At 51.4% G+C, this 24,952-nt stretch overlaps 1 protein-coding gene across 1 annotated transcript in view; it reads left to right on the top strand.

The window, feature by feature from the left end:
- sbf1 (SET binding factor 1) overlaps positions 1 to 24,952 on the top strand; it is a 61,284-nt gene that overhangs the window by 13,947 nt on the left and 22,385 nt on the right. The window contains exons 2-14 of the mRNA XM_064342492.1: positions 6,335 to 6,420; positions 10,090 to 10,227; positions 10,682 to 10,807; positions 11,165 to 11,275; positions 16,229 to 16,334; positions 16,807 to 16,939; positions 17,907 to 18,015; positions 19,381 to 19,494; positions 20,291 to 20,368; positions 20,745 to 20,858; positions 21,558 to 21,686; positions 22,616 to 22,714; positions 24,662 to 24,866. Of these exons, the coding sequence (XP_064198562.1) occupies positions 6,335 to 6,420; positions 10,090 to 10,227; positions 10,682 to 10,807; positions 11,165 to 11,275; positions 16,229 to 16,334; positions 16,807 to 16,939; positions 17,907 to 18,015; positions 19,381 to 19,494; positions 20,291 to 20,368; positions 20,745 to 20,858; positions 21,558 to 21,686; positions 22,616 to 22,714; positions 24,662 to 24,866 (1,548 nt within the window). The remainder of the gene's footprint in view (positions 1 to 6,334; positions 6,421 to 10,089; positions 10,228 to 10,681; positions 10,808 to 11,164; positions 11,276 to 16,228; positions 16,335 to 16,806; positions 16,940 to 17,906; positions 18,016 to 19,380; positions 19,495 to 20,290; positions 20,369 to 20,744; positions 20,859 to 21,557; positions 21,687 to 22,615; positions 22,715 to 24,661; positions 24,867 to 24,952) is intronic.

Here is a 24,952-nt window from a genome sequence, read left to right as displayed (position 1 = left end):
AAACCTGCCGTACTTTTGGTTTTCATCTCAACCCTAATCGGGTTCAGCGAGATCTCCAGCTGTTGTGTGCTTTATTGTGGCTGAAGTGAAGACCTTACAGAACGGTAGATATCCAGGTGCATGGCTGGTTACCTCTGATTCAGCAGCACAATGAGATCTGTAAGGGTTGTGTGCTTTATTGTGGCTGAAGACGACCCCAGGGTGGTAGATCCTCACAGTGTCATATGGGCCTGCGTGCCCTTGTTTCACTCAAATAATCGTGTCAGGGATTGTGTGGCTTTATTGTGGCTGAAGTGAAGACCGACAGGGTGGTAGATCTCCAGGTGCATGGCTGGTTACCTCTGATTCAGCAGCACAATGAGATCTGTAAGGGTTGTGTGCTTTATTGTGGCTGAAGTGAAGACCGACAGGGCGGTAGATCTCCAGGAGCAGGGCAGGGAACCACAGGCCAGCATTGCACAGGAGCCCTGAGCTGAGCCGCATTCCTCTTTCCCAGCCCGGTGTCTTTCCCCGGCCTCTGTGCTGCAGAAGGGCCTTGGCGGGATTTCGCGGGATATGTCTTCATAAGACTCTGAGGCTGGGGCCCCAGCCCCGCGGCGGGGTAATGAAGATCCCCCTGGATTTGGGGGCTTTGTTTTTTGTTGCAGTCGGAGGAGAGCTGCTGCTCCAGGGGGCTGATGGGGAGGGGGAGCGGGGGGGGGGGGGGGGTGTGAGGTCATGAGGGAGCGCTGGAGGTGTTGTCTGACGCGTGGGCACGTCATCTCTCCACCGGGGGACCTCAAATTTCACGCGCTTGTTGCCAAGGACTGGCGCTGGTGCTGCTGCTGCCACCATACCCCCAGCCGACCCTGACCTTACAGCACATTACACAGCACCTCTGGCTGCCCTCCAGAGAGTTATAAATACTGCACCTCACAGGTGCCTCCTGCTTGGTATAAATATGTGTGTGTGTGTGTGTGTGTGTGTGTGTGTTTATATATATAATCTAATGTCCGTATACGCTTAATATGCTATGGATATTTCAGTTTTAGCTTTCAAGTAGTACTTCATATAAGAGCCTGCTTGAAGAGTTCTGTAATAGCAAATATGTAATCTGAGCAAGTTCTGACCAAAAAATACCATCAGGAAATCGATATCTCATTTAGTGAGGCTTCTTAAACCTTGTTTAAATTAAATAATTAATGATTAGCCTACTATTTATGATTTGAAATGCTTTTGGCCTGTGCTCTATTTGTAGAAGACGAAGAAGGCTATCTGCTTCCAAAACACATTGTGCCTTTCCTGTGTGTCATAACCTGTGTTCGTGTCTTTAAAGACTGTCCGCAGTATTTTTTTTATTTCTGCATGCACAGAACACACCAAGTCTCCTAGAACACTTGAGATGCGCCCTCTGTTTTATGTTTAGAATGACCTCATTGGTACAGTCGTCCAGTTTGGTTTGCGCGGTTCACGCCTGTAGCTGAACAGGATGTAGGCATGTCCCCCAGTGCAGCGGTGCGTTGGTGATGTCTTGCGTCCCTTCGTGACACAGTTCTTGAGGGTTTTTGGGGGGTCTCTTTCCCCCTTCCTACCCGGTATTTCTCATATTCAGCGAAGGTGGCTTATCTTGGACGTGTTCTCGTTAGCCGATGAGAGGAGGAAATGGAGGTCTGTGCTTCGCCTCCTGGCCGTTGGAGGCTGGATATTCGGAGCGTGGGAGGGACCGTTTCCCCCCCAGCGCCTCCGGCGTCCGCTCGAGGGCCGTCGCACTAGCAGAGCGCTCCTGGGAAGCCGGGCGGGGCGGGGCGGCGTTTCGGGCTGCGCGTCCGCGCGCTGATGCGTCAGACCGCGACCCCCAAAAAGGAGCCGGGAATCAGAGGAAGCCGTTGTCCCGCTCCTCTCCGGTCACAGTCCGCTTATTGAATTTTGGGTCTAAAATTACCGGCGGGGTTGCGGGCTGAAGTAATCGGGTTTTTGCGCCCGTTCCCCCGGAGCGCCGCGGCCACAGGCCGCCTTTTGTCCGCTCGCCGACTCATTTGCATAAAGCATGCGACCGCCTGGAACTCTCTCTGTCCCGCTCTCTGTCTGTCTCTCTTCTGCTCTCTCTCTCACTTTCTTTCTGTCTCTCTCCTGCTCTCTCTCTCACTTTCTTTCTGTCTCTCTCCTGCTCTCTCTCTCACTTTCTTTCTGTCTCCTCTCTCTCTCTCACTTTCTTTCTGTCTCTCTCTCTTCTCTCACTTTCTTTCTGTCTCTCTCTCTCTCTCTCACTTTCTTTCTGTCTCTCTCTCTCTCTCTCACTTTCTTTCAGTCTCTCTCTCTCTCCTCCTTTCTTTCTGCCTCTCCCCTCTCTCTCTCCCCTCTCTCTCCTCTCGCTCTCTCTCTGTATCTCCCTCGTTCTCTTCTCTCTTTCTCTCTCTCTCCCTCTCTCTGTGTCTCTCTCTCCCTATACTCCCCCCCACTCACACACACACACACGCTCACACACACAGACACACACACACACACACACACACAGACACACACACACACACACACACACACACAACTCACCACACACACACGACACACACCACGCTCACAACCACACACACACACTCACACACACACAACACCCACACACACAGACACACACACACACACACACACACACGACACCACCACTCACCACGCCACACCTCACACACACGCCACACACACACACACACACACGACACACTAACACACACACACACACACAGCACACGACACACTACACACACACACACACGTACACACACCACACACACACACACACACTCACTCACCACTCACCACACCACTCACGCACGCACACGCTCCACACACACACCCACACACACAACCACAACACACACACACACACACACACACACGCTCACACACACACACACACACACACACACACACAGTATGAATGAGGGGCCCCAGCAGCAGGCACATTGGCCCTGTTGTAGTCTCGGCGGTAAGGGGCCAGCCCGAGACAAGCTGCCCTCACAGGCCGCCGTTTCCGGAGCGATCGCTCGGCGCTTTGCGTCTCCGCGGGCAACGCTCCCCCCCCCCCCGGGGCCGCGCCCTGTGGAATAACGTCGGCAGGCCAGGAATTTTTGTCTTTCACCCGGAAAATGGCCCCAGTGCCGAAGACATAAACAAAAAAAAACAGGACTCCAAATTTGGACCAGGGGTGATTTTTTTTGCGTGTCCTGAACTGTTTGTTTATCGTTCTTTTTGTGATTCTGAAATACCAAGCGAAACACACAGAGGGAAGGGCTGGAGCATGAGGCCAGATTTGGGGTCTAGAGTTCGGGATGGTCAAATCCTAGCCTTGCCCCGTAAAAACAAAATTCTCATAACATTTGCGGCAACGTTAGATCGACCAAATCCTGAAACGTTACTGCTGCCTTGCCGGTTCTCAACCCCAGGTTGTAGCTCTGCGTGGCAGAGCTGTGGTACCCTTTCCTCTGCAGGTCAGCTCCACGTCGCTCGTCCCTTTGGGGTGAGTGGAGATGGGCCCGTTCAGCGGGTTAAGGAAGCTGTCCCGCGTTAGCAGCCTGCGTCTCCGCTCCGTAACACAGAAGTGGTCGAGCAGAATTCAGGAATCGAAAAGCTGACGTCGATCGACAGCTTCAGCTTCCCCTTGCGTCCGTGGTGCTTCCCAGCACGCTCACCTGCACTCTGCGTTCATGTGCAAACCGTGTGTTTTCGGGGGTTACTGAGAGACCGAAAGGAGACCAGACGGGCTGAAAGACTGCATTCACCACAATGCAGCAGGACGTACCTGATTGGAGGGCGTCTGCATGAATCAGGGTTTTATTTGTTCTGTTTCATTTGTGACACTGTAGCCTATCTGATGTGAGATAACCTTCTAAAAAAAATGCGAGGCTGGTCCTTAAAGGAAGTGTATTTTTGGCAGGGGCCTTGCACAGTCATCTATAGCTTCTTGAACATATTTTGTTCCTTCTGCCTCCAGCCTGCTTATGCAGCTGCTGAAGCAGGTCAGGCACCTTGCTGAAGGTTATAATGGCTGTGGCCCACGTTTGCGTTGAACCTGTGGGCTTCCAAGTCGCAAGCGAAGTTCCCCAAGCGTCACACTACACTGCTTGTTCGGCGAAAGTGAAACTTTGAGAGCGGCGACGTTCAGGTTCACGCACATCGCCGTGCTCGTAAACGGACGTGTCTGGCCGCGTGGGTGAGGCCGGGGCCCTGTCTGAGAGAGCTGCTCGATGTGGGAGTTCAGATAGTCCACTGACTGCCGTCTGCTGTCTCCTCTCTGTGCTCCTAACGTGTGCCGTCTGCTAAGGACGCTGTCGGGCAGCTCCACTCCATTCGCTGACTGCGCAAGGCCGACGCCCTTTATCCTCGAAGTACAGGATGCAGGCTTGGCTTGGAACACGGCCATGTTTTGATTTTTTTTTTTTTTTCGGTATTGTAGTATTTTTGAATTCCTGCTCTCAGAGGGGTGGTGGGGGGGGGGGGGGGTCAGGTCTTTCTTTTCAGAAATAAAAGGTGACTGCGAGTTCCCTGGAGGCTTGGCTGGTTTTCAGACCTCTCCCCGTCTAACGTTGGAAGGAGTTCCCTGGAAGCGCTGCGAGCTCAGCTGTGTAGCCGTGTGCTCATCCGTTTGTCTCGTTAGCAGCTGACGCTATCGCTCAGCCTCAGAATGTTCCGGACGGTCCAGGCGTGGGGTTTTGTCCGGGGAGCATAGCAGTTTCTTTTTTCTGAAGGAAGACCGTAAGAAGATGTTGTTTGTGTATCGTAGGTTTAAATTTTGGAGCTCATTTGGGGCTTTGTCCTTCATGGTCCATGCTACCTTTTTTTTTTCTCCCACAAGTGTATATATGCAGAACTCCTGTAATTGAGGAACCAAAACCGAATATGACTGAGTTAAGAGGTACCTGTATGTGCTTCTGAGGTTTACAGTCAAGTCACAAGATCTTGCTGAGTATGGAGTAGGCCCTCACGCCTATTTTACGACAGGAAAAAAAATGTGCATTATTTGCATCAAAATGGAAAGGCCGAAGAATAAAAAGTGTCTGGCCTGCATGTCCGAATGAATGAAGGCTTGTCTCTCGTGACTCATATTTTCAGCTGAAGTCCGTCTTGTGACATAAATCCGAGGCGCTGACCCCAGGTTGAATTATGTGCAGGGAGGGGTGAAGATCTCAGCGCGAATAGCGCCACAGTGCTTTAGATAGTGTAAACGTGCTAAGCTGTATGCTATATTTATCTCACCTGGCGCAAACCATAGGCGTAAAAAAATGTTTTTTTTTGCCGTGATAGTGGAACCAGATCTCTTTGCCATAACTGTGCTAAACCACCTACAGAAGCCCTGCAGAGCTATGCCGTGTCGTGTTACATATAGCCTATATCTGGAGCATTAGATGAACTTTTGGGCTCCCTGTGAACAGGTGAACAAGCGTCTGTGAATTAAATGGTTGGCTTGGCGTACAGCGCCTTGCGCATGTGCCCTCACACAGGGGGGTGTCTGATAGGTCTCCTGTGAGGCTGACCACGCCCCCTTCCCGGAATGAACGGTTTTCGGGGAGCCAGTCGGACGCGGGGAGACGCAGCCTCGCGCGTGCGTCAGTCGGAGAGAAGAGGGGGAAGAGGGGGCCGCTCCCCTCCGAGCCGTGTGGCCGGGTCTGGGCGACGCTCCTGGGCGTGTTTGTGTTTATTTGCCAGGCCGAGCTGCTCTTGATTAGGGTTGGGAGGCGCAGGCGAGGCCCTGGTTTCCCGCGCTTGGCTCAGAGACGGGCCATTCTCAGCTCTCCTCCGGTTTTTTGTGTCTTTGCCCTGGGATGGCCTTGCATTCCAGGGGTGAGACTTGGGGCTGGAACCCAAGTGAATCACGCTTTGGCCGTTTAAATCTGTCAGCTGTTATATTACCGAGATTCTCACACTGGATTTGAAAGCTGTAGGCCTGAGTCTGCCAAGATCACTGAAATAATTTGCAAATACTAATGCACGTTTCATTTATAATGATATTTGTTCAGCCTGTATATTTCAAGCATAATTAAAGAGAATAATTGAAGAGAAAGAAGATGAAAAGAAAGGCAATACACCACATGGTGGCGATGGTCGTTACTGAATTCGATAATTATCATTCACAGCCATGGTATATCACCCTTCGCCTCAGTACTGAGTTCACTGGTAGAAATGAAGCATTGTTCTCCTGTCCCTCTGTTTGGAGCCCCGCCCCTGGTTCTTGGCACAGCAGGGATTGGACACTGGCTTTGGGGGGGAAGGGGGAGGCGGGGGTGGGCTGGAGTAATGGGCAGCCCTGATTGGACGGCGTGGCTTCCTTCCCTGTCCTGACGTGTCCGTCTTCCTCTCTCCTCAGGGGGCAGCGAGGGTCAAGGCCAGATTCTGCAGCGGTTTCCTGAGAAGGACTGGGAGGACAACCCCTTCCCACAGGGCATTGAGCTGGTGAGCAAACCCCCCTCCCCTCATCCCCCCCACCCCGCCGCACGTGACCCCGGTACGCCGCGGCGCTGCACGTGCACGCCCTCCACCTCGCCGCGGTCCGCTGATCGGGGGAAGTTTCCTGCGCGTGTTTTTTTTTTTGGTTTTTTTGTTTTTTCCGTCGTCGGGCGAAGCTGCGGGCAGGACCGAGAGCCCGCAGGAATGCAATTCGCCGCTGACCCGCTGGCTCTGGAGCCTGTGAGCCCGGACATGGAATTCCAGCCGCCGGCGTAAAATCTGTCACAGTCCGTCGCTGGCCGGCTGCGGCGTTCTTTAGCGAGCGCGCGGAAAATAGTTTCGTCCTGCGCGTAACGGGTTCCACATCTGCGCTGGTACCGCCGCTGGAAATCATACGGACATTATTGTTATTAAAAAAAGACCAGGCCTTTCGTCTGATATTATGTCACTAAAACATGCCTGTACTTTATTGATACGTATCTTTTGTATAAATGATCTTGATTTTCACCCGCTATTGCGAATTTTAATATATAGTGAAGTTTTTTTTTTTTTTTTTTTTTTTTTTTTTTAATGTCTCCCTACTCTGGCCACTCGCAATCCCCTTTGTGATGTCACAATTTTTCTGGAGGGCGACTCATAGCTTTTAAACAGAAAAAGTGTTCACTAAAGACCCAAAAACGAAATGTTCCATGTTCAGCTGGTAGGATGTTGTGGTCTGTTATGTCCCAGGTCACGCTGGGCCGTCTGACACTGGGACATTCTGCGTTCTCCAGTTCAGGTGTTTCAAATGCAAACATTAAAATTTTCCATAGTGACAGTTGCTCTGGCTCTCTGTTTGCTGCCAGCTTCGAAATATGAGGTGTTAATAACGATGCAGCGCGTAGCTACACATGCACTGCGCTGTAGTTTTGTGTTCGCCCCGGATGATGAAATGGTTCAGCGTTTGCTTTTTGTTTCTTTTCAAAAAACGGAACGTATTGTTCGGAAATGTATGTACACGAGCGAGACAAAAGCTGGAGAGAGAGAGATCAAAACCCATTTTTTTCTCCATGCATCAATGGGGAATTAGCGAATGTGGGCTTTGTGGGTGACTGAATGACCTGCTTTATTTGCACAGCTGAAGGGCAGGTAGGGCGAAATCAGGGACTGGAATCAGGGATTGTCTCGCAGCGCGTTGCTCACCGCCCATCGCTGCCTGGAGCACGTTTCTGCTGCCGTTGCGTCACGTTTAATGCGAACCCCCGGTCACATCCTCCCAAGACCTGGCAGAAATTTTTATTAAAATTATTATTTTTTTTTTTAATTTCATGTAATTCAAGTCGAGTCTTGAATGACAAAAACTATGAAAATATGATGAAAATATTTTTTGAAAATATTTCTTTTATTATTATTTTTATTGAATGACCCTTGTATAGTGTAGGTTTCAGCATAGTACATGTGGAAGAGACTCATGTCAAATGAATTGGCGGGTGTGAGGAGGATACGCAGCTTCAAGAAACTGGACCCAACGCATCAGGATTCCGTGTGACGGACAGCGAGGGGGCGGGCTCGCAGCGGCGATGCGAAAGCGTGTTACGGAACGTGAGCGACTCGGGGGGGTGGGGGGGGGGGGTTGAGACGCGGCGAATCGTAGAGCGACGCGGGCAGGATGAAGCACACAAATAGACACGGGGCGGGACGGGACTGGATGGGACGGGACGGGGCTGGGCGGAGCGAAGCGAAGCGATGCCGGACAGGAAGAAAGCGAACAATGGCCACGCCAAAACTGTGAGCGGCCATCGATCACCGAGCGATAACAGAAACGTGCGCGGAGGAAGCGGTGGCGTGGGAAGGGACGGTCGTTAGCGGCAACCTAACCGCAGCCCCCCCACCCCTCGCCCCCCCCCCCAGCCTGACCGTCACCTCAGTCACGTGACCTGTCCTCCCACACACCTCTAGTAAGCGGCACGCCTCACGGTTAGCCTGTGTGGCGAAACAGGGCTCGAGCTCCAAACAGGCACTGCTGGGCACCAGTCAGATAAGGGCGTTTTCACACCCGACCATTTATGACGAATCATAAATTAATGTTCCTGTTTCCTTGGTTGCCAAGCAACCTGGTAGCCCACATGTGTACCGGTATATAGGGCACGTGTATATCTGTATACCATTTCCTTAAAAAAATACTTACTACATCCTCTACGCTGTGGAAAAATGTTAGCGAATTCAATCTGTAAAATAGCAAAATGTGAATAATTGTATTTTTTAAGGTGAAACACCATAATACATTAAAATGTATATACAGCCTGTTACTGTATGCTTAACATATTGTAACCGTTATTTATACAGTAAAGTCTGGCGACCCGGTTGCCAGTATTTTACCATAAAATCGAAAACATTTTCACGGTGTATATTCAGCTTTATTTGCTATTCGGTTTATGAAAATAGGGTCCATAGGGTGGCCAACCGCCGTAGGAGCCCCAACACCAGTGTGTGCGGTCGGGGGTTCGGCCACCTGCCGCTGCACATTCTGAGCTGTGATCCCTCCACTGTTACCGTCTCCGTTTACCCGTCTAACGAGAAAAAATACTAAAAAAAAAAAATGTATACTAAATAAAAAGGCAGAATTTTGTTTCTATTTGCCTTTGAGAGTGTGTGAGTGTGTGAACCCGTTCTCTCGATTTTAGAGTTTGGGTAAACTGAACTGTGCCTGACGTAAGGAGGGTGTGAGAAGGACCCAGGGCCGCAGGGCTGTTATGTGGAAAAGCAAACGGTCTTGTGCAGGCCGGTGGAGGAGCTCGTGCCGGAACATTCTACAGGACGCTTCCCCGTGGGGTCGTTCTTTTTTCGAGGGCTTGGGTCCCGAGCTCCGATCGGTCACGGGTGCTCGGTTAGCGCTAGGTAAACAGCGGGTACTTTTTCAGAAAACACGTCCCTGCTCTGGGGCCTCCCGGCTGCTGCTGTGCAGCTGGGGCTCCGTTGCTGTGGTTGGGGATCAGATTGGTCGCAGGAAAGTGTCCGGTGTTAATTCAGCTCTAACAGAGTACATATGAGTCAAATAGGGAATGAGTGTTGGACTGGACCGGGCTGAACAGTGGCTGGGAGTCACGGGGGGTGACGTGCCAGTGTTGGCTGGCGATGGAAGCAGACCTGGGTCAAGCACGTATTTGTTTTGGATTCAAATTCTTTTCTACGCTTCGCTGATCTTTGTCTGGTGCATTGGAACCAATGGAATACTCTCAAAAAGAGTGCAAACCCCGCCTTCTGGTCATATTGGCAGGCTCAATTGCAATTGCACCAGGCAAGATCAACAGAGCACAGAAGGGTATTTGAATCCAAAACAAATGCGTGTTTGACCCCGGTCTGAGCGGAAGAGGAGTTAACGTTGCTTGGTGTTTGCTATGGTGGCTGTAATAGTAGACTAGGATGTTGTCTGACGTAACGTCTGAAGCGCTGTCTGTTTTCACTGACTCACGCCGTGGGAATACGACTGATCACACAAGCACACGGACGTATAGCCTACTGAAAATAGGAAATGATGCGCAGAAAGAGTCCATTTTGGCTCCGTTGTTTCCTCAGAAGTGTATGCTCTTCAAGGAAAGGTACGACAGTTGCTTACGTGTGAGCAGCGCTTCCTGCCGCCATTGGCTTGTGCACGGCAGAAGCTGCTCTGGAACTCACCCCGCTCTTCTTCTTCAGTTCTGTCAGCCCAGCGGGTGGCAGCTGGCCCCGGAGAGACTGCCGCCGTCCTTCTTCATATCGGTGCTGACCGACATCAACTCCGAGCGCCATTACTGTGCCTGCTTCACCTTCTGGGAGGAGGTGGAAGACGCCCAGGTGAGCGGGAGAGAGAGTCCGCTGTGAACACCGAAGACTGGCTGCCATTGTTTTATATTTTACCTTTTATTTAATCGCGTAGGTCAGATGAGAGCTCGGTTCTCATGTGCAGTGGAGACTTGGGCACTCAGAGTGGGAAATCTGAGTTGGATAGGGAATGGCAGACACTATGTAGCCAGTCAAATATCGCGAGATGATGATGTAAGTGAGGGTCCAAACAGGATGCCAGTTATTTACGTATTTTGTAAGTCCCAGATGCGGACGTGGAGTATTATCTTTGTGGGTAAATATTTTATGTTTGTGCAGACAGGAAAAGCTAACTGAGTGTAAGTGAGTTGGTTTGCAGACTGTGTAATTGACTGTATTTGGTGTATTGGTATATAAACACGTTGTAGATGTGAATAGGGGAGCTCTACATGCACCCCGGGGTGTAACACAGGGCCTTCTCTCCCAGCCCCAGAAGAGCCTGTCCAGTGAAGCCTACGAGGACGATGACCCCGGGCTCATCAAACCCACCCAGCTCTACGCCCCCAAGAGCCTGGTGCTGGTGTCCCGCCTGGACCACCACGAGGTCTTCAGGGTACGGATGTCATTCAGCGTGACTGCAGCCCTCACATCCCCAATCCAGCGCTCACATCCCCCATCCAGCCCTCACATCCCCAATCCAGCGCTCACATCCCCCATCCCGCTCTCACATCCCCAATCCAGCACTCACATCCCCCATCCCGCTCTCACATCCCCCATCCAGCTCTCACATCCCCCATCCCTCTCTCACATCCCCAATCAGTTGTGACATCAGCATTGGAATGTTCAGCTGTGAACATTCTATAGCATGTTTGTGATCTTGCTCATTGTAGGGTTAAAGAGCATTGTCTAGCAGAGGCCTGCTTGGCCTGAGTGTTGTACTCGAGCTCTTACCGTGTGGTCCTGTGTGCAGAACTGCCTGGGCCTCATCCACACCGCGCACATCGACGGGGTGAGCGTTCCCATGGAGACGCTGATCGGAAACCTGCTCACCTGCATCATTCCCATAGCGGGAGGGTCCCAGGTGAGAGAGGCCGCCATCGCCGCCGCCGCCGCCGCTCCTCCACGCGTCCCTCGCGCGCTCGGGCGCTGCGGGGCGTGGTTTTCCGCCGTCAGTACGCGCTGCTCGCTCTCCCTGCTGTTTATCATGGGACCCGAGCCCGGGCGCTGTCAGAACGTTACACACGCGTTTCAAAACAAGACAAAGTGAGAGAGCTTTTACTGGAATTTTCTACTTTAACAGGCTTTTTAAAATTTATCATTAATTATTGCATTTTATCATTTTGAAAGAATAAATCTCTTTGTGTGAATTTAAAATAAACTCATGCTTGACAGGATGAGTCAGGATATTTTAGTGCTTGAATAGTCGCCATGTGTACACTGAACATTTTATTTAGTTACTTATTTATTTAATTTTAAATAGCCGAGCAGGTGGCCAGCATTTGTTCCATTTTTTTCCCACTGTACTCAGATGTTGTGAAAGTGTACAGGGTTAGACATAGAGCTGGGATGAGGGTACAGAGCATCACGGTGGAAAATGAAATACCCAGCGACACGGGGAGGTTCGTACTGTGTGTGGGTCTGAGCGTCGGCTGCGCTGTATTGGCTGTTGCAGTCTCGCCCGTACTGTGTGATTTGTCCCTTGGTCCCCTGCAGGTCTCCCGTTTCATTTTTATTTGGAACCGTTCACGATTTTTAGCACTGAATCCAGGAAGCACACTGTTAAGTAACTTCACCCAAATTCCCTAACAGTGTGTACAGTACAGTACAGTATATTGTATTTTGCCTGTGTGCAGCACTGTAGTAAAATTCTCCCGAGGATTGGCTTATGGGTCTCGTGCCATCCCATGCTCCTTGTCCCACGTGCTCTGTTAAACTGTCTGATATCCTCGTGAGCGAGTGAAGTGCCTGTTCTTCCCGCGCTGCGATGCCCTACCCCCGGGGGAGCGTTGGGGAGCTCTCCTCCTAGCGGCCCCGCGCGCTGAGTGTGCTGCAGGCCCAGGAGAGAGAGAGCGTTGGGGAGCTCTCCTCCTAGCGGCCCCTCGCGCTGAGTGTGCTGCAGGCCCAGGAGAGAGAGAGCGCTGGGGAGCTCTCCTCTTAGCGGCCCCGCGCGCTGAGTGTGCTGCAGGCCCAGGAGAGAGAGAGCGTTGGGGAGCTCTCCTCCTAGCCTCCCCTCGCGCTGAGTGTGCTGCAGGCTCAGCCTCCCCTCGCGCTGAGTGTGCTGCAGGCTCAGCCTCCCCTCGCGCTGAGTGTGCTGCAGGCCCAGGAGAGAGAGAGCGTTGGGGAGCTCTCCTCCTAGCGGCCCCTCGCGCTGAGTGTGCTGCAGGCTCAGGAGAGAGAGCCTCTGACCCGGGTCCCCAGAGCTGGGCGTAACGCAGGCCTCTGCTTCTGCGATCCTGTGTTGCAGACGGGCGACGCCCCTCTGAGCGTTATTAATGTGGATCTCACCTGTGACTGGAGTGAGGGCGTTCCCCAGGTAACGGCCCCGCCAACCGCTTCCGCCATCTCCGTTTTCGTCAAGACGCGCCTGATTGTCTTTTTTTTTTTTGCTTTCTTAATTGAACTTCTGAAATCGTGGCGATGCAGAGAGTGCTCAATCGATTGTCTGTGCCGCGTTTTGTCGGATTTTCGGGTTAATTCCCAGCTTCAGTTAACAAATTTTTCCAGCGCTGTGAATCAAAGAATCGGTTAATCGTTCTGCTTTTTCGCTCTGGGCTCGTCGTTTTGTCCTGTCTGCCCGCCGCCGTGGAAATCATCGTTTGTTTCGACGTTACTAATATCGTAACTCAGAACAGGAAGTGATTCTTTTTTCCCCTCGACTCTACGGGCCCCCTGTGTGAGAGAACTGGAGATTTTGTGCCTCTAGTTCTCGCACCCCGCCCCCACGAAACCCTGCGAAGACCTCCCAGCTGCTCCTCGACTGAGCGACCAAGCACCAGGCAGCACCGGGACCCGCGAGGATTAGAAATGAATGTGTCTCCGTGCAGTTTGAAGATTTCGCACCATCACATTTCCCACGCGCTCATCTCAGAATGTGTAATGGGGGGATATGAGTGTTGGTGTGAATGATGACCGACCCTTGGGCGGGTGTTGGTGCTGATAGTGTTATATTCACTCTCTAGTGTCTGTTTATTAATATGAATTGAGTCATGTATTGGGACGGTGAGTTTTGGGACAGTGGAGCACGCCCAATACCTGAACAGCATATATTGGCACTTTTCGGGGTGTCCCACAGAAATGTCTATAATGACCACAGACTGCCAGTCTGCCAGAATTCAAATACAACTCTTCTTCTTCTTCTTCTTCTTGAAATGTTGTGGTTGTGAGAGGTGTTGTAGCCATTGCTAACCTCCAGCGTCGGGCCATGCTGATGTCACACCGGCTTTTGACAGTCTGGATCCTTTCCCCAGCTGTGTCAGGCTCTGTTCTGCCCTCCTGTGTTGCGAAAGGGCCACTTATCTTCAGCAATCAGCAGCTGTTTAAAATGTCGAAATGTGCCCGCTCACCTTTCACACACATCACACGTGGGGTGAATCATACCGGTCACACCGCCCTGTGTGTGTGTGTGTGTGTGTGTAGGTGCGTGTTTGTGCCTGCTTCAGTCATTTGGCTATTAATGGGCTAGACACACTCAAAGTTACCAGTGTGTTGGCTTATCTGCCTGACTCATAATGGGCCTGTCTACTTATTACTTTTTCTAAAGCTGAAATAATTTAGGCTGCTATCTTTGTATCTTTTGATTTACATCACCATTAGTTAAAGAAGAAAAAATGACAGTTATTACGCAATGTTTCTACCATACAAGTGTCAAGTTTAGCTTCTCACAGCATTTCATGTTGCGGCTGTGTTTCTCTGCTAGCTAGAAATAGATGGTTGCCAATGACGAAGCAGTCATAGCTGGAGTAGCCATGAACAGTTAGCTCATCCAAAACAGTTAGCTTTCTCGTTAGCGGGCTGATACCATCATTTTATTTTTTATTTAAGGCAATTGGGATACCTGTTTGGAGTAACAGCATAGCTTGCCACAAGCTGTCTGTTATCCTGACTGGTTCTAACATTTTGAGCTTTTAACTTGCTGACTGGCTAACAGTTATTATTGGTTTATCATCATCATAATCATTATTGTCACCTTACCTGTAGAAGGCTACATTGTTCATTATACATCTGGACATTTGATTAAAGCAGTCAGGATAAGTATTCAGGATTTGAACCCGCAAGCCTGTCATCTCCTGCCACCATGTGGCTCATGTGGCAGGGCTGGTATCTATGAAGCTTTGCCACGTTTTTCTGAGGGCTGAAGGTCTGTTTTTCGTCCGTTGTGTGGTGTGGTGGTGGTGGTGGTGGTTTGCGGTTTGTTCATCTGTCCCGTTTGCCTGCCTTTAACCTGTCTGTTCTCCTCTGGCATCTGTCTGTCGCTAACCTAGGTGGGTCCGGCGGATCAGGAGCAGAGCTTGGTACGCCCGCATTCATTCTACAGTCCTTAGCGCCTAGCCACTGAATTTCAGGACCGTTTCCATCAATCTCCACCCCCCCTTAATGCTTTCCCCCAAGGGGCGGGGGCTTTCTCTGGCCCCGCCCCCAACCCCGACCCCCAATACTGACAGCTCTCTCACTGCCAGGGCATGATCATGCTGATCTGTGAGCCAACCACTAATCGCCAGTTTAACACGTTTGTGTCTTTCCCTAAAAAACACTGATGGCTGGCAGAGTTCGGGCCAACTCCTCTCTGGGTTGCGGTTAGGAACCGACACCGGGTGATGTCGGTTGACCGTACGTTGCCATTGGGTGTCATTTTAATGCAGGAATTGGCCCTAACTCTTCAGAAATCACGTTTGGAATTCGAGTCACTTGTTCTCACCTACAGAGACCTGCTGATGTAGTTAAACTGATTCTTTTTGGGATTATGGGTTGGGTCAAATTCAGGCCTTCGCCAAAGCTTCGTTGCTGCTTCTCAGTGTTCGTCACGGCGACTCTCTCCGAAGCTCTGTGTGCTTTCACTTCATCCTCCAGACGGATACGCGTCTCTCATATTCTTGTGCTTCTTGGCTGTTTTTTTCGTTGGAGGACACAATGCGCCTGCACAGGGCTGAGCTCATCTCAAGGTCGCACAGGGCTGAGCTCATCTCAGGGTCGCACAGGGCTGAGCTCATCTCAAGGTCGCACAGGGCTGAGCTCATCTCAAGGTCGCACAACTTCTCGTGTCACCTGTCCTTTTATTCGGCTCCCTTCGGCCTTCGCTTGAATAAGGGTTCCGGAACGTTCCGTTTGGATTCGAGATTTGAATTTCCCTCGTCCCGGCCCCCCGTTCAACCGAACGCCTCGAGCCGCACGCGCGCGCTTGTGCCTGCGGCTTCACGGACGCTGATCTCCGATCGGCGCCCTCCTCCTCCTCCTCGCGGCTGTTCCGGAGCATTCCGCGTCCGCTTGTCTCGCCATTATCGCCGCGCTTTCTGCCTTTTTTTCGACGCGGTCGGGGAAATCGTCCCGGAGACTCACGCCAATGGCTGTCCGCGAAAAATTCAGGCTGGCCTGTGAAACTGCATGCGCTGAATCTGTGTGTCGGAAGCGAAACGCGATCCCCCCCCCCCAGGAAACATCTGTCGCTTTATGATGTAGAAGCACTGGTTTCTTAAGACATCTGTTGAATGTTTAATTTAGCTTTCGTGTGCTGGGGTAATCAATTATAAGTCCACTGATTGGAAAAAACTGTGTTTGTGATCACGAACTGAAATACTTGATGATGTTTCACTTTGCTGCTTGTGTTAAATACAGACTAATCGACTAACAATGAGATTGATTGGAACACAGATGACCTTTGGTTTTGAATCACAAATGGCACTGTACATGTCCAGGGAAAACCTTCGCTTTTGATTGACACTGGGTGCTGAATGATCCTTTGCCGCTTGTTTGGTCTGGGATCAGGCAGCGCTAATCCATCCCCGATTTAAATAGTTTCCCCCTTGCTCCCGTTCTCCAGAGGACGATCACGCTGGGAGCCGGGGACCGGCAGGTGATCCAGACGCCCATCAGCGACTCTCTGCCCGTCAGTGGCTGCAGCGTGGCCGTGCTCTTCAAGCAGCTAGGTCTGTAGCCAATCGGCACGCGCCATTCACAAGGGAGGCGGAGCTATCCTTGAAAGGAAAACGCCCAAGGTTGCATTTGATTGGACACACTGCGCACGCAGCTGGTGACGTCCAATCAAACGTGTTCCCTGGGTTAATTCAAATTGACTTTGTTATTTGCGACTCCCAATTTGTTTGCATACATGAGATCATGGTATTTATTTTGTGCATTTATGGTATTTACATTTGTGTTTGTTTGTGTGTGTGTGTGTGTTCAGATAAAATGCAGTATTTGCTATGTAATGCTGTTTAGGTCTGTGTTAGTGCTTATAGGAACAACCCAAGCTACTCTGATACCCTGCTCAGTAATTCTGTTTATAAAGCCAAGATGATAGACGAGTTGATGAAAAGGTTTTTCACCTAACAGACCTTGGATGGAACACAGAGAGTCCGTCTCCATGGTGATAAACAGTCCCTGTCCCTTCCCTTCCAGGAATCAACAACGTCCTGTACCTGTTCTGTGCCGCCCTGACGGAACACAAGATCCTGTTCTTGTCCAGCAGTTACCACCGTCTCACCGACGCCTGTCGAGCCCTCCTGGCAATCATGTTCCCCCTCAAATACAGGTGTGCTTACGCCACGCCCCCCCAAACCTGCACAGGCCCCTTACATCACTGTTACACACACCTCTGTTCCTGCACTTCCTGTCCTAGAGACGACTATGTGCCTTGTCCTGGAGGTGGGAGGTTACTGGAGTTCTTGTAGGGGCTGGTTTCTCTTTCTTTCTGTGTCTGTGCGAGAGGTACGGTTTCCCAAGCCGCGTTTCCTGGAATATGACCGGAGGTGAAAAGATCCGGTGAACCTGGACGCAGTTGCGTTAGTGCACTTAAGCCTGGCTCCAATGCCATCATCGGTCTCTCCGCTAAGAAGCATCACCCACCGCTCTCCGTTTCAGTAAACCTTCGGGTCGCCATGGAAACCACGCAGTCACATGGCACTTGACTTCGAGAAGATGTTTTTGTACGGTTTAGCCTTCCAACCTTCGCTGCTGAGAAAGAACACCGTGTCTCCCTCTCTCTCTCTCTCTCTCCCTCTCTCTCTCATACTCTCTCACGCTCAAGCTGTCACTTACGTTTACAGACTCATTATTACTGCCTCCTTCTGTTTCTGTTTTTATTACACACTGCTGCCGCTGCCGTTCACTCTGTAACATGCTCTCTCACCTGTTCACATTGGCTCTTAGTCCCTCTTCCGATTCATTTAAGCTCAGGCTGCATCATTGGGAATACGTGTTGTTGCATTTTGCCATGTTGTTGTAAAACAACATGGCAAAATGCTTGACAATATAATATGTCAGATAAGAAATCGATAAATATATGTTTCGATCCAAAAGAGATTAAATGACATCCATTTAATAGGATGAGATGAGTGAAATGAGATTAAATGGTATATATGGTAATGGTTAGTTTGTACCGATGTCCTGCTGACATCGGCTGTCTCTCAGGTTGCGGTAGGCCTGTTGCAGTAGGCCTGTTGCGTACCGTGCAGCTAATCGCTCGCGTGCGTTTCCGTTTGCTTCTGTCCGTCTCGCAGCTTCACCTACGTGCCCATCCTGCCGGGGAAGCTCCTGGAGGTGCTGAGCACTCCCACGCCCTTCATCATCGGCGTCAACTCCTTCTTCCGCTCCGAGACGCAAGAGCTGGTAAGTCCCCGTCCTCCCCCCGTTCCTCAAATCAGGAGTACTGCAGGTTTGCCTCTCTCCCTTTACCTGGGAGTCAGGTGTGAATGCAGTCTGGCCAATCAGTAGGACTGTTCAAGTTAACTACCTGTGAGGAAAGAAAACCAGGGCCGGATTTTGGAATGGAGGTCCAGATTTGAACTGTCCCTGCTCTACACCTCTCCCCCCACACCCACGGCCCCGGCCTTGATGATGATGATGATGATGATGAACGCCATTTTCTCATCGCTCCATTTCCGTGGAGCCAGTGGATCCATCGCAATTTTCCATTTGGCCTTAGTTTCGCCCCAGGCGGGTGTTCATGTGTGAATAAGTGAAAACCTACACCAAAATGGAGGTCACTACCTGGTACTGGAAAATAAATTAATCTCACGATTTGTTCATCATTATTTTATTTATTTTATTGTTTATTTTTTACAGGGACAGTGCACAATTACAAAGTAATTGCACCAGAGTTAGCTAGCAGCTAATTTACATCTGTTGCCCCTGGGCAGGTGTACAAATGACAACCACAAAACGGCAAATACACTACATAAAACAGCATAATACATGTGAGATAGTTAAATTAAAACGTAACTTTTTTGTTTTTAGACTGGTGTACTTGAAGTGACCCTTAAACATGTCTTGGACAATGAACCGCCTGTTGCATGCTTCAGGTCACATGTCTGAAGGTAGAATGTTCTGGAGGCGGTCGGTCAGAGGTTACTTCCCCTGGCAACGTCGCCAACCGTCGATCTGGATTTGCGCTCCGCGGATCACGGATCACGGTCCTAATAATGAGTGGCCGTCGACAGAACAGATCATCGCATCGGGAAGCTTTACAAAGCTCTGTTCAGGTTCACTCATCGACCCCCTGTAGCACACTGTGCTTGTAAGGGCTGTTATTACCAGAAGCGGCCATTTGTAATCATCAAAGCCATTAGCCCAGGCCCGTTTTAAGGCCAGAGGAACTGCAGCGTTTATTACGATCAATCAGCAGATGAGTGTGGTCCTTACTGAGAGTGCCTTTAAGTGCCGACGCTTGCGACCGCTTCAATTAGAAAGTGATTTCGGGAGGCTGGATGTGGAGTCCTGCTGTCTGAACCGGTCTGGTCCGGTCCTGTCTGACCGGTGAAAGGGCTGTGTGTGGATTCTGTGTGGAATGCACACAGGTGATGACAGGAGCTCCGCTGGTCATTCGGTGAATGGATGACATGACCGGTAACATGCAACCTTTGTGTGTGTTGTGTGCGTGCGTGTGTGTGTGTCTGTGTGTGTGTCTGTGTGTGCGTCTGTGTGTGTGTGTATGCGTGTATGTGTGTGTGTGTGTGTATTTCTGTGTTCCTGCAGCTGGACGTAATCATCGCGGATCTGGATGGTGGCACGGTGACCATCCCGGAGTGTGTCCACGTCTCCCTGCTGCCCGAACCGCTCCTGCACCAGACCCAGACCGCCCTCTCCATGGTAACCAGAACACCACAGCACTCCAATCCACATTTTTTGATGTAGACATCCAGTGAGGTGCTGAGGTGTTTTTGCCGTTTGGACCCTGTGTGAGGAAGGCTGGTTTGGTTATGCGTGAGAACCAAGGACAGGAAACTGTATACCCTGTTTTCACACAGCCATTCCTCTGCAGGTTATTTTCTCCCCATGCATGCCCTTGGATTATCGGGGGGTTATTTTGGTCGATAAAGCGAGCGCTTTCCTCAGGTCCTTATGGGCGGAGAAGAGATCCCTGGTTTCAGTAACGTGCCTTTAAATAAAACGAGATTAACCAATCCTGCTCTGCTAAGATTGGTTTTGCCTTTTAGATCATAATGGGTAAGGTTAGGACATGCACGGGGTAACATCGTAGATCAGCAGGACCCTTTATGAATGAAGGCCTCCCCTGTGTCTGTAATAGGCCAGCCTGAGATGATGTCACAGCATAAAACGAATAGAAGTCAGCGGCAGGTTGGAAATTTGGTTTAATTGCCCAGAGAGAGGTTTGGTAGATTTACACAGGACAGTCAGGGTCAGAGGTGCGTAGCCGTACGGCACAGCGGATGGCTAGACTTTTCCCATCTTCCCTCACCATCGATGGAGCAGGGGGGGAAAAAAAGCACTGCCCGTTCTGGAAGGGTTCCAACCGAAAAAAGCACTTTGAAGGCAGGCCGTTTTCTAATGCGTTTTCCATCGGGCCTTCCAAAAAAAATCCCCGCCCCCGGCGCGGCTGTCCTGCGGCCACTCACGACTGCTGCTCTTCCGGTGTTCCCCGCAGGTGCTGGACCCGGAGCTGGAGGTGGCCGACCACGCCTTCCCCCCCTCCTCCACCCAGCCCTCCTCGCTGAAGATCCAGGTGACTGCTCCCGCTCCGTCTCTTCCTTCCTCTTTATCTCTTCACCGCTAGGGCAGCGCGTGAGAAAAGGAGAAGAGCCCATGTCTGAGAATCCACAGACCCTGGGAAATGTAGTTTTTCCACAATCCGTCACTGTCTCCGTGTGTCATTTCTTCTCCTCCATGTCACAGTGATGAATCATTCTAGCTTAAGTTCCCTCAGGGTAGTTTTGGCGTTCAGAATGCCCAAAACCCACTGCAGTCCAACTGTTAGCATCGTTTGCGCATCCTAGATTCTGTACCGGCTGTACAGAGGAAGGACTCCGTAGTTTGTCTGTGGTGCTAATGGCCTTGCGTGGCCTTCCCTCTTTTCTTCTTCTCTCGAACCCGCGCCGCAGGATAAGGAGGTCCGGGCCGTGTTCCTCTGGCTGTTTTCGCAGCTGTTCCAGGGCTACCGCTGGTGTCTGCACATCATCCGGATCCACCCCGAGCCCGTCATCCGCTTCCACAAGGTACGACGAGAGCGCGCAACAGCGCCACCGCCTGTCGCCCTCCAGTACTGCGGGCACATCTGAACAGGGGGGAGCCAGAGGGTTTAGGGTGATCACTGCCAGCGTGTTGTCCTGAGTGTCTGTAAAAAGACACTACCCCATTTGACCCTAACCCTAACGCCTATCTCTCTGTGCTAATTTTAGAAGAAGGGGGCCCTAAGTGTGTATTTACAGTCAGTGTGTCAGCTTGATAATAGAGGTCTTTGTCATTACAAATGGGGCAGCTGCTTTTTAAGAGCTGTATTTATTGTGCAACAAGTATATAGAATATTTTATGAGACTGTCCATTTTGAACCAGTTTTTCCTTATCTCAAAAATGAGAATTTTTTATGAGGTAAAGGAGATGTTTCTGTGCCTGGTTTTAGGTGTCCAATGAAAAGTCTAAATAAGTAAAAGAAGGTCTCATGTTATTGTAACATCATGTTTATGCTGATAGAAAAAACTGATACAGTACTTTCCTGTTACTTATTTTATGAGCAAAGGCCTTTTGATAAGGTTAGCGAATGGTTTGCGGTATGTCCAGATTTGCTGCTGAATGAAATTAAGTTTTAATATTGATTAAAGACACAGTGCCCCCTGTGGCGGGGTGGGTGTAGTGTCTCGGTTGCCGTAGCGACAGGCCGTTTGCAGCTGACCCTCCCTAACTTTGTTTCACTCCAGGCGGCTTTCCTGGGCCAGCGGGCGCTGACCGAGGATGACTTCCTGATGAAGGTGCTGGACGGGATGGCCTTCGCTGGCTTCGTGTCCGAGAGAGGCCCTCCCTACCGGGCCATCGACCTCTTTGACGAGGTCAGGAGCCCCCCTCACCCGCCACTCACGTCACTCGCGTCAGACTTGATTTGTAACGGAGCAGTTGTAAAGCTGATAAATTCCTGTGGGGACATATGTGCCAAAAATGAGCTTCTTTTTGTAATAATCCCCCATAGAATTTGTACGTTGTAAATTTCAGTAAATGGTGATGTCAGTGCTAGAGTCGTCTGTGTAATTTCATATAGTAACAGTAAGGAGTGGTGCAGGTAACAGTAGGGAGTGGTGCAGGTAACAGTAAGGAGTGGTGCAGGTAACAGTAAGGAGTGGTGCAGGTAACAGTAGGGAGTGGTGCAGGTAACAGTAAGGAGTGGTGCAGCTAACAGTAGGGAGTGGTGCAGCTAACAGTAGGGAGTGGTGCAGCTAACAGTAGGGAGTGGTGCAGGTAGCAGTAGGGAGTGGTGCAGGTAACAGTAAGGAGTGGTGCAGGTAACAGTAGGGAGTGGTGCAGGTAGCAGTAGGAAGTGGTGCAGGTAACAGTAGGGAGTGGTGCAGGTAGCAGTAGGGAGTGGTGCAGGTAACAGTAGGGAGTGGTGCAGGTAACAGTAGGGAGTGGTGCAGGTAACAGTAGGGAGTGGTGCAGGTAACAGTAGGGAGTGGTGCAGATAACAGTAGGGAGTGGTGCAGGTAGCAGTAGGTAGTGGTGCAGGTAGCAGTAGGGAGTGGTGCAGGTAACAGTAGGGAGTGGTGCAGGTAACAGTAAGGAGTGGTGCAGGTAACAGTAGGGAGTGGTGCAGGTAACAGTAGGGAGTGGTGCAGGTGACAGTAGGGAGTGGTGCAGGTACCAGTAAGCAGAGCTGCAGGTTGCGGTGTGGAGTGGATAGATGATTGACGGGTGGGCAGCCTGGGCGACGCCGAGCGGCTTGGGGAGCCGGGTCCCGTCCGCTCTCACCCGTCCCGTCCCTTCACAGCTGAACGCCAGCCAAGTGGAGCGCTTCCGCCTGGAGGAGGGGAACCTGCGCAGGACGATGAACCACATCAAAGAGCTGGCGGAGCAGCTCTTCAAAAACGTACGTGGTGTCCGTCGCCCCGGGCCTACTCCCCCCTCCTACCCCCCCCCCCCACCTAACCCCCATCCCCCGCTGAGCCCCCCTCTCGCTTTTCAGCTCGCACGTCACGCCTCACAGGGAGCTTTCGCTCCTGAAAAATTGATGAGCGCTAACTGGGAAAAATAATTCAGGAGCACGTCTGCTAATTGGGATGCGTTGGTGTGCTCCTAAATTATTTTACCAACTCAGGAGCACGTGTACTCCTTGGAAAAAAAACGTTAGCGTAGTGCCCTGCCCTGATGTTACAAGATGGCTGTGATTTCCGTTGCAGTGTGTTTTTTTTTGTTCTATTAGCCACCAACACAGTAAAGATTCAGCGTAAAGGACAGGAGGTGCCTGCTTCATTACGGAAGCCCACTTCCTGCACCTGCTGACATAGAGTCGCACGCTGGGGAGGCGCTTTTATGTGCTGAAGTTATTTGGCCAATAAAAGACCCCGGTCTGCGTGATGGACGCTGCCTGGCCGTTTCGTTTATGGGCCTGTTTGTTCAGCGGTGGCAAAATGTCAGACGTGGAAAAGACACGGTTTTGGGTTTTTAAGGGTTGTTTTTCTTTTTTACGGTTTTGTGTATAGAACAGGATTTCGATTTTAAAGGAGCCAGGCTGGCGTGTTTTATGTGCTCAGCTGGTGCGATCGTGCGGGAGCGATATTTCACGCGAGGCATGGCGCTCCCGTGTCCTGCCGAACCATCTGTTCGTCGCCCGCATGTCCGTGTGTTGGCACAGGGCGCGCCTCTCTGCTCCGCCACTGAAAAAATGAGGCTCTGTTAGACCTGTGAGAACTCGCCGCTTTACCTCAAAGAGAAGAGGGGCGACGGAGAGGAACGAGGCTTGTTCCCGAGCGAGCGTTTCGAGAGCGGTTTGGCCTCCGGGGCCCCCGGGACCCCGCCCCGCTGGCGAGGTGCTCTGCGCTCCACGTCACGGGGCGTGCGGTTGCCACGGTTACGGTCGCCCCGGGCCTCTGCGTGAAGTCCGTCGGAGCGCGGCGTGCGGCTTCATCAGCGGCGAATCTTAACAGGGAAACAGGCAAAATGGCTGCCGCTGCTCACAGCCACCAGTGTGCCCCCCCCCGTGCTATGGGCACATGGCTGACAGTTTGATGAAATCTAAAGTGTGTACTGTGCCTTCCTCTTATCAGACATGTTTCATTGAAGAGTTTGTAAATGGTAGTGGTAAATGGACTGCATTTATATAGCGCTTTTATCCAAAGCGCTTTACAATTGATGCCTCTCATTCGCCAGAGCAGTTAGGGGTTAGGGGTTAGGTGTCTTGCTCAAGGACACTTCGACACGCCCAGGGCGGGGTTTGAACCGGCAACCCTCCGACTGCCAGACAATCGGTCTTACCTCCTGAGCTATGTCGCCCTATGTCGCCGTCAGTTTGTACTGCGCTGCACCAAAGCGCTGACTACCTGGGTGAGCTGTGGATGCCACTCCTCTGTCTTTCAGGAGGGTCTTACGTATGGACCGTGGAATGTTGGCCCTGGATTAAAAAATGACAGCTTCCTTTAAGATATGTTTGGTCAGGCTTTATGGCCTGTTTTGCTTAATAGTGAAGCTCGTTACATTCCAGTTGGGTGGTTCGGAACAGTATGTACCCGCTGGTACTGTATGTAAATATCTGGTCGGTACAAAGAGTGCCTTTGTTGAAACCTCTTGGAAGCAAATATCGAGAGGCGAGAGGTCCCTTACAGGTGGATGATGGTGTTAGTAAAGCCTCTAAGGGTAGTAGATGGGATCCAGTGTTTGGGGCATCCCAGTACGGGTGGTAGATGGGATCCAGTGTTTGGGGTGTCCCAGTACAGGTGGTAGATGGGATCCAGTGTTTGGGGTGTCCCAGTACGGGTGGTAGATGGGATCCAGTGTTCGGGACGTCCCGGGTAAACCCGCTGTGCTCGGTCCTTTCCAGGAGAACCCGTACCCAGCGGTGGCCATGCACAAGGTCCAGCGGCCCACGGAGGGCTCGCACCTGCGCCTCCACCAGACCACCTTCCCCCACCTGGACGAGGTGACGGTGCAGCTGTTCATCGACCACGCCGCCGCCAAGCTGAAGTCCGCTCCGCCCGCCGTCAAGGTGGAGATGAAGTGCATGGTGCCCAGCGGGCCCCGTCTGGGTGAGTGGGCGGTTGGCGCACCAACCTCTTCTGACCGGCAGGGCTGGCGCCCCCCCCCCCCCCCGAATCGTGGGCCGCGGTCCGTA

Source organism: Anguilla rostrata, chromosome 7 (assembly GCF_018555375.3).
Source record: "Anguilla rostrata isolate EN2019 chromosome 7, ASM1855537v3, whole genome shotgun sequence".
NCBI lineage: Eukaryota > Metazoa > Chordata > Actinopteri > Anguilliformes > Anguillidae > Anguilla > Anguilla rostrata.
Note: the sequence above shows the minus strand (reverse complement) of the source record. Positions and strands in the feature narration are given on the sequence as shown.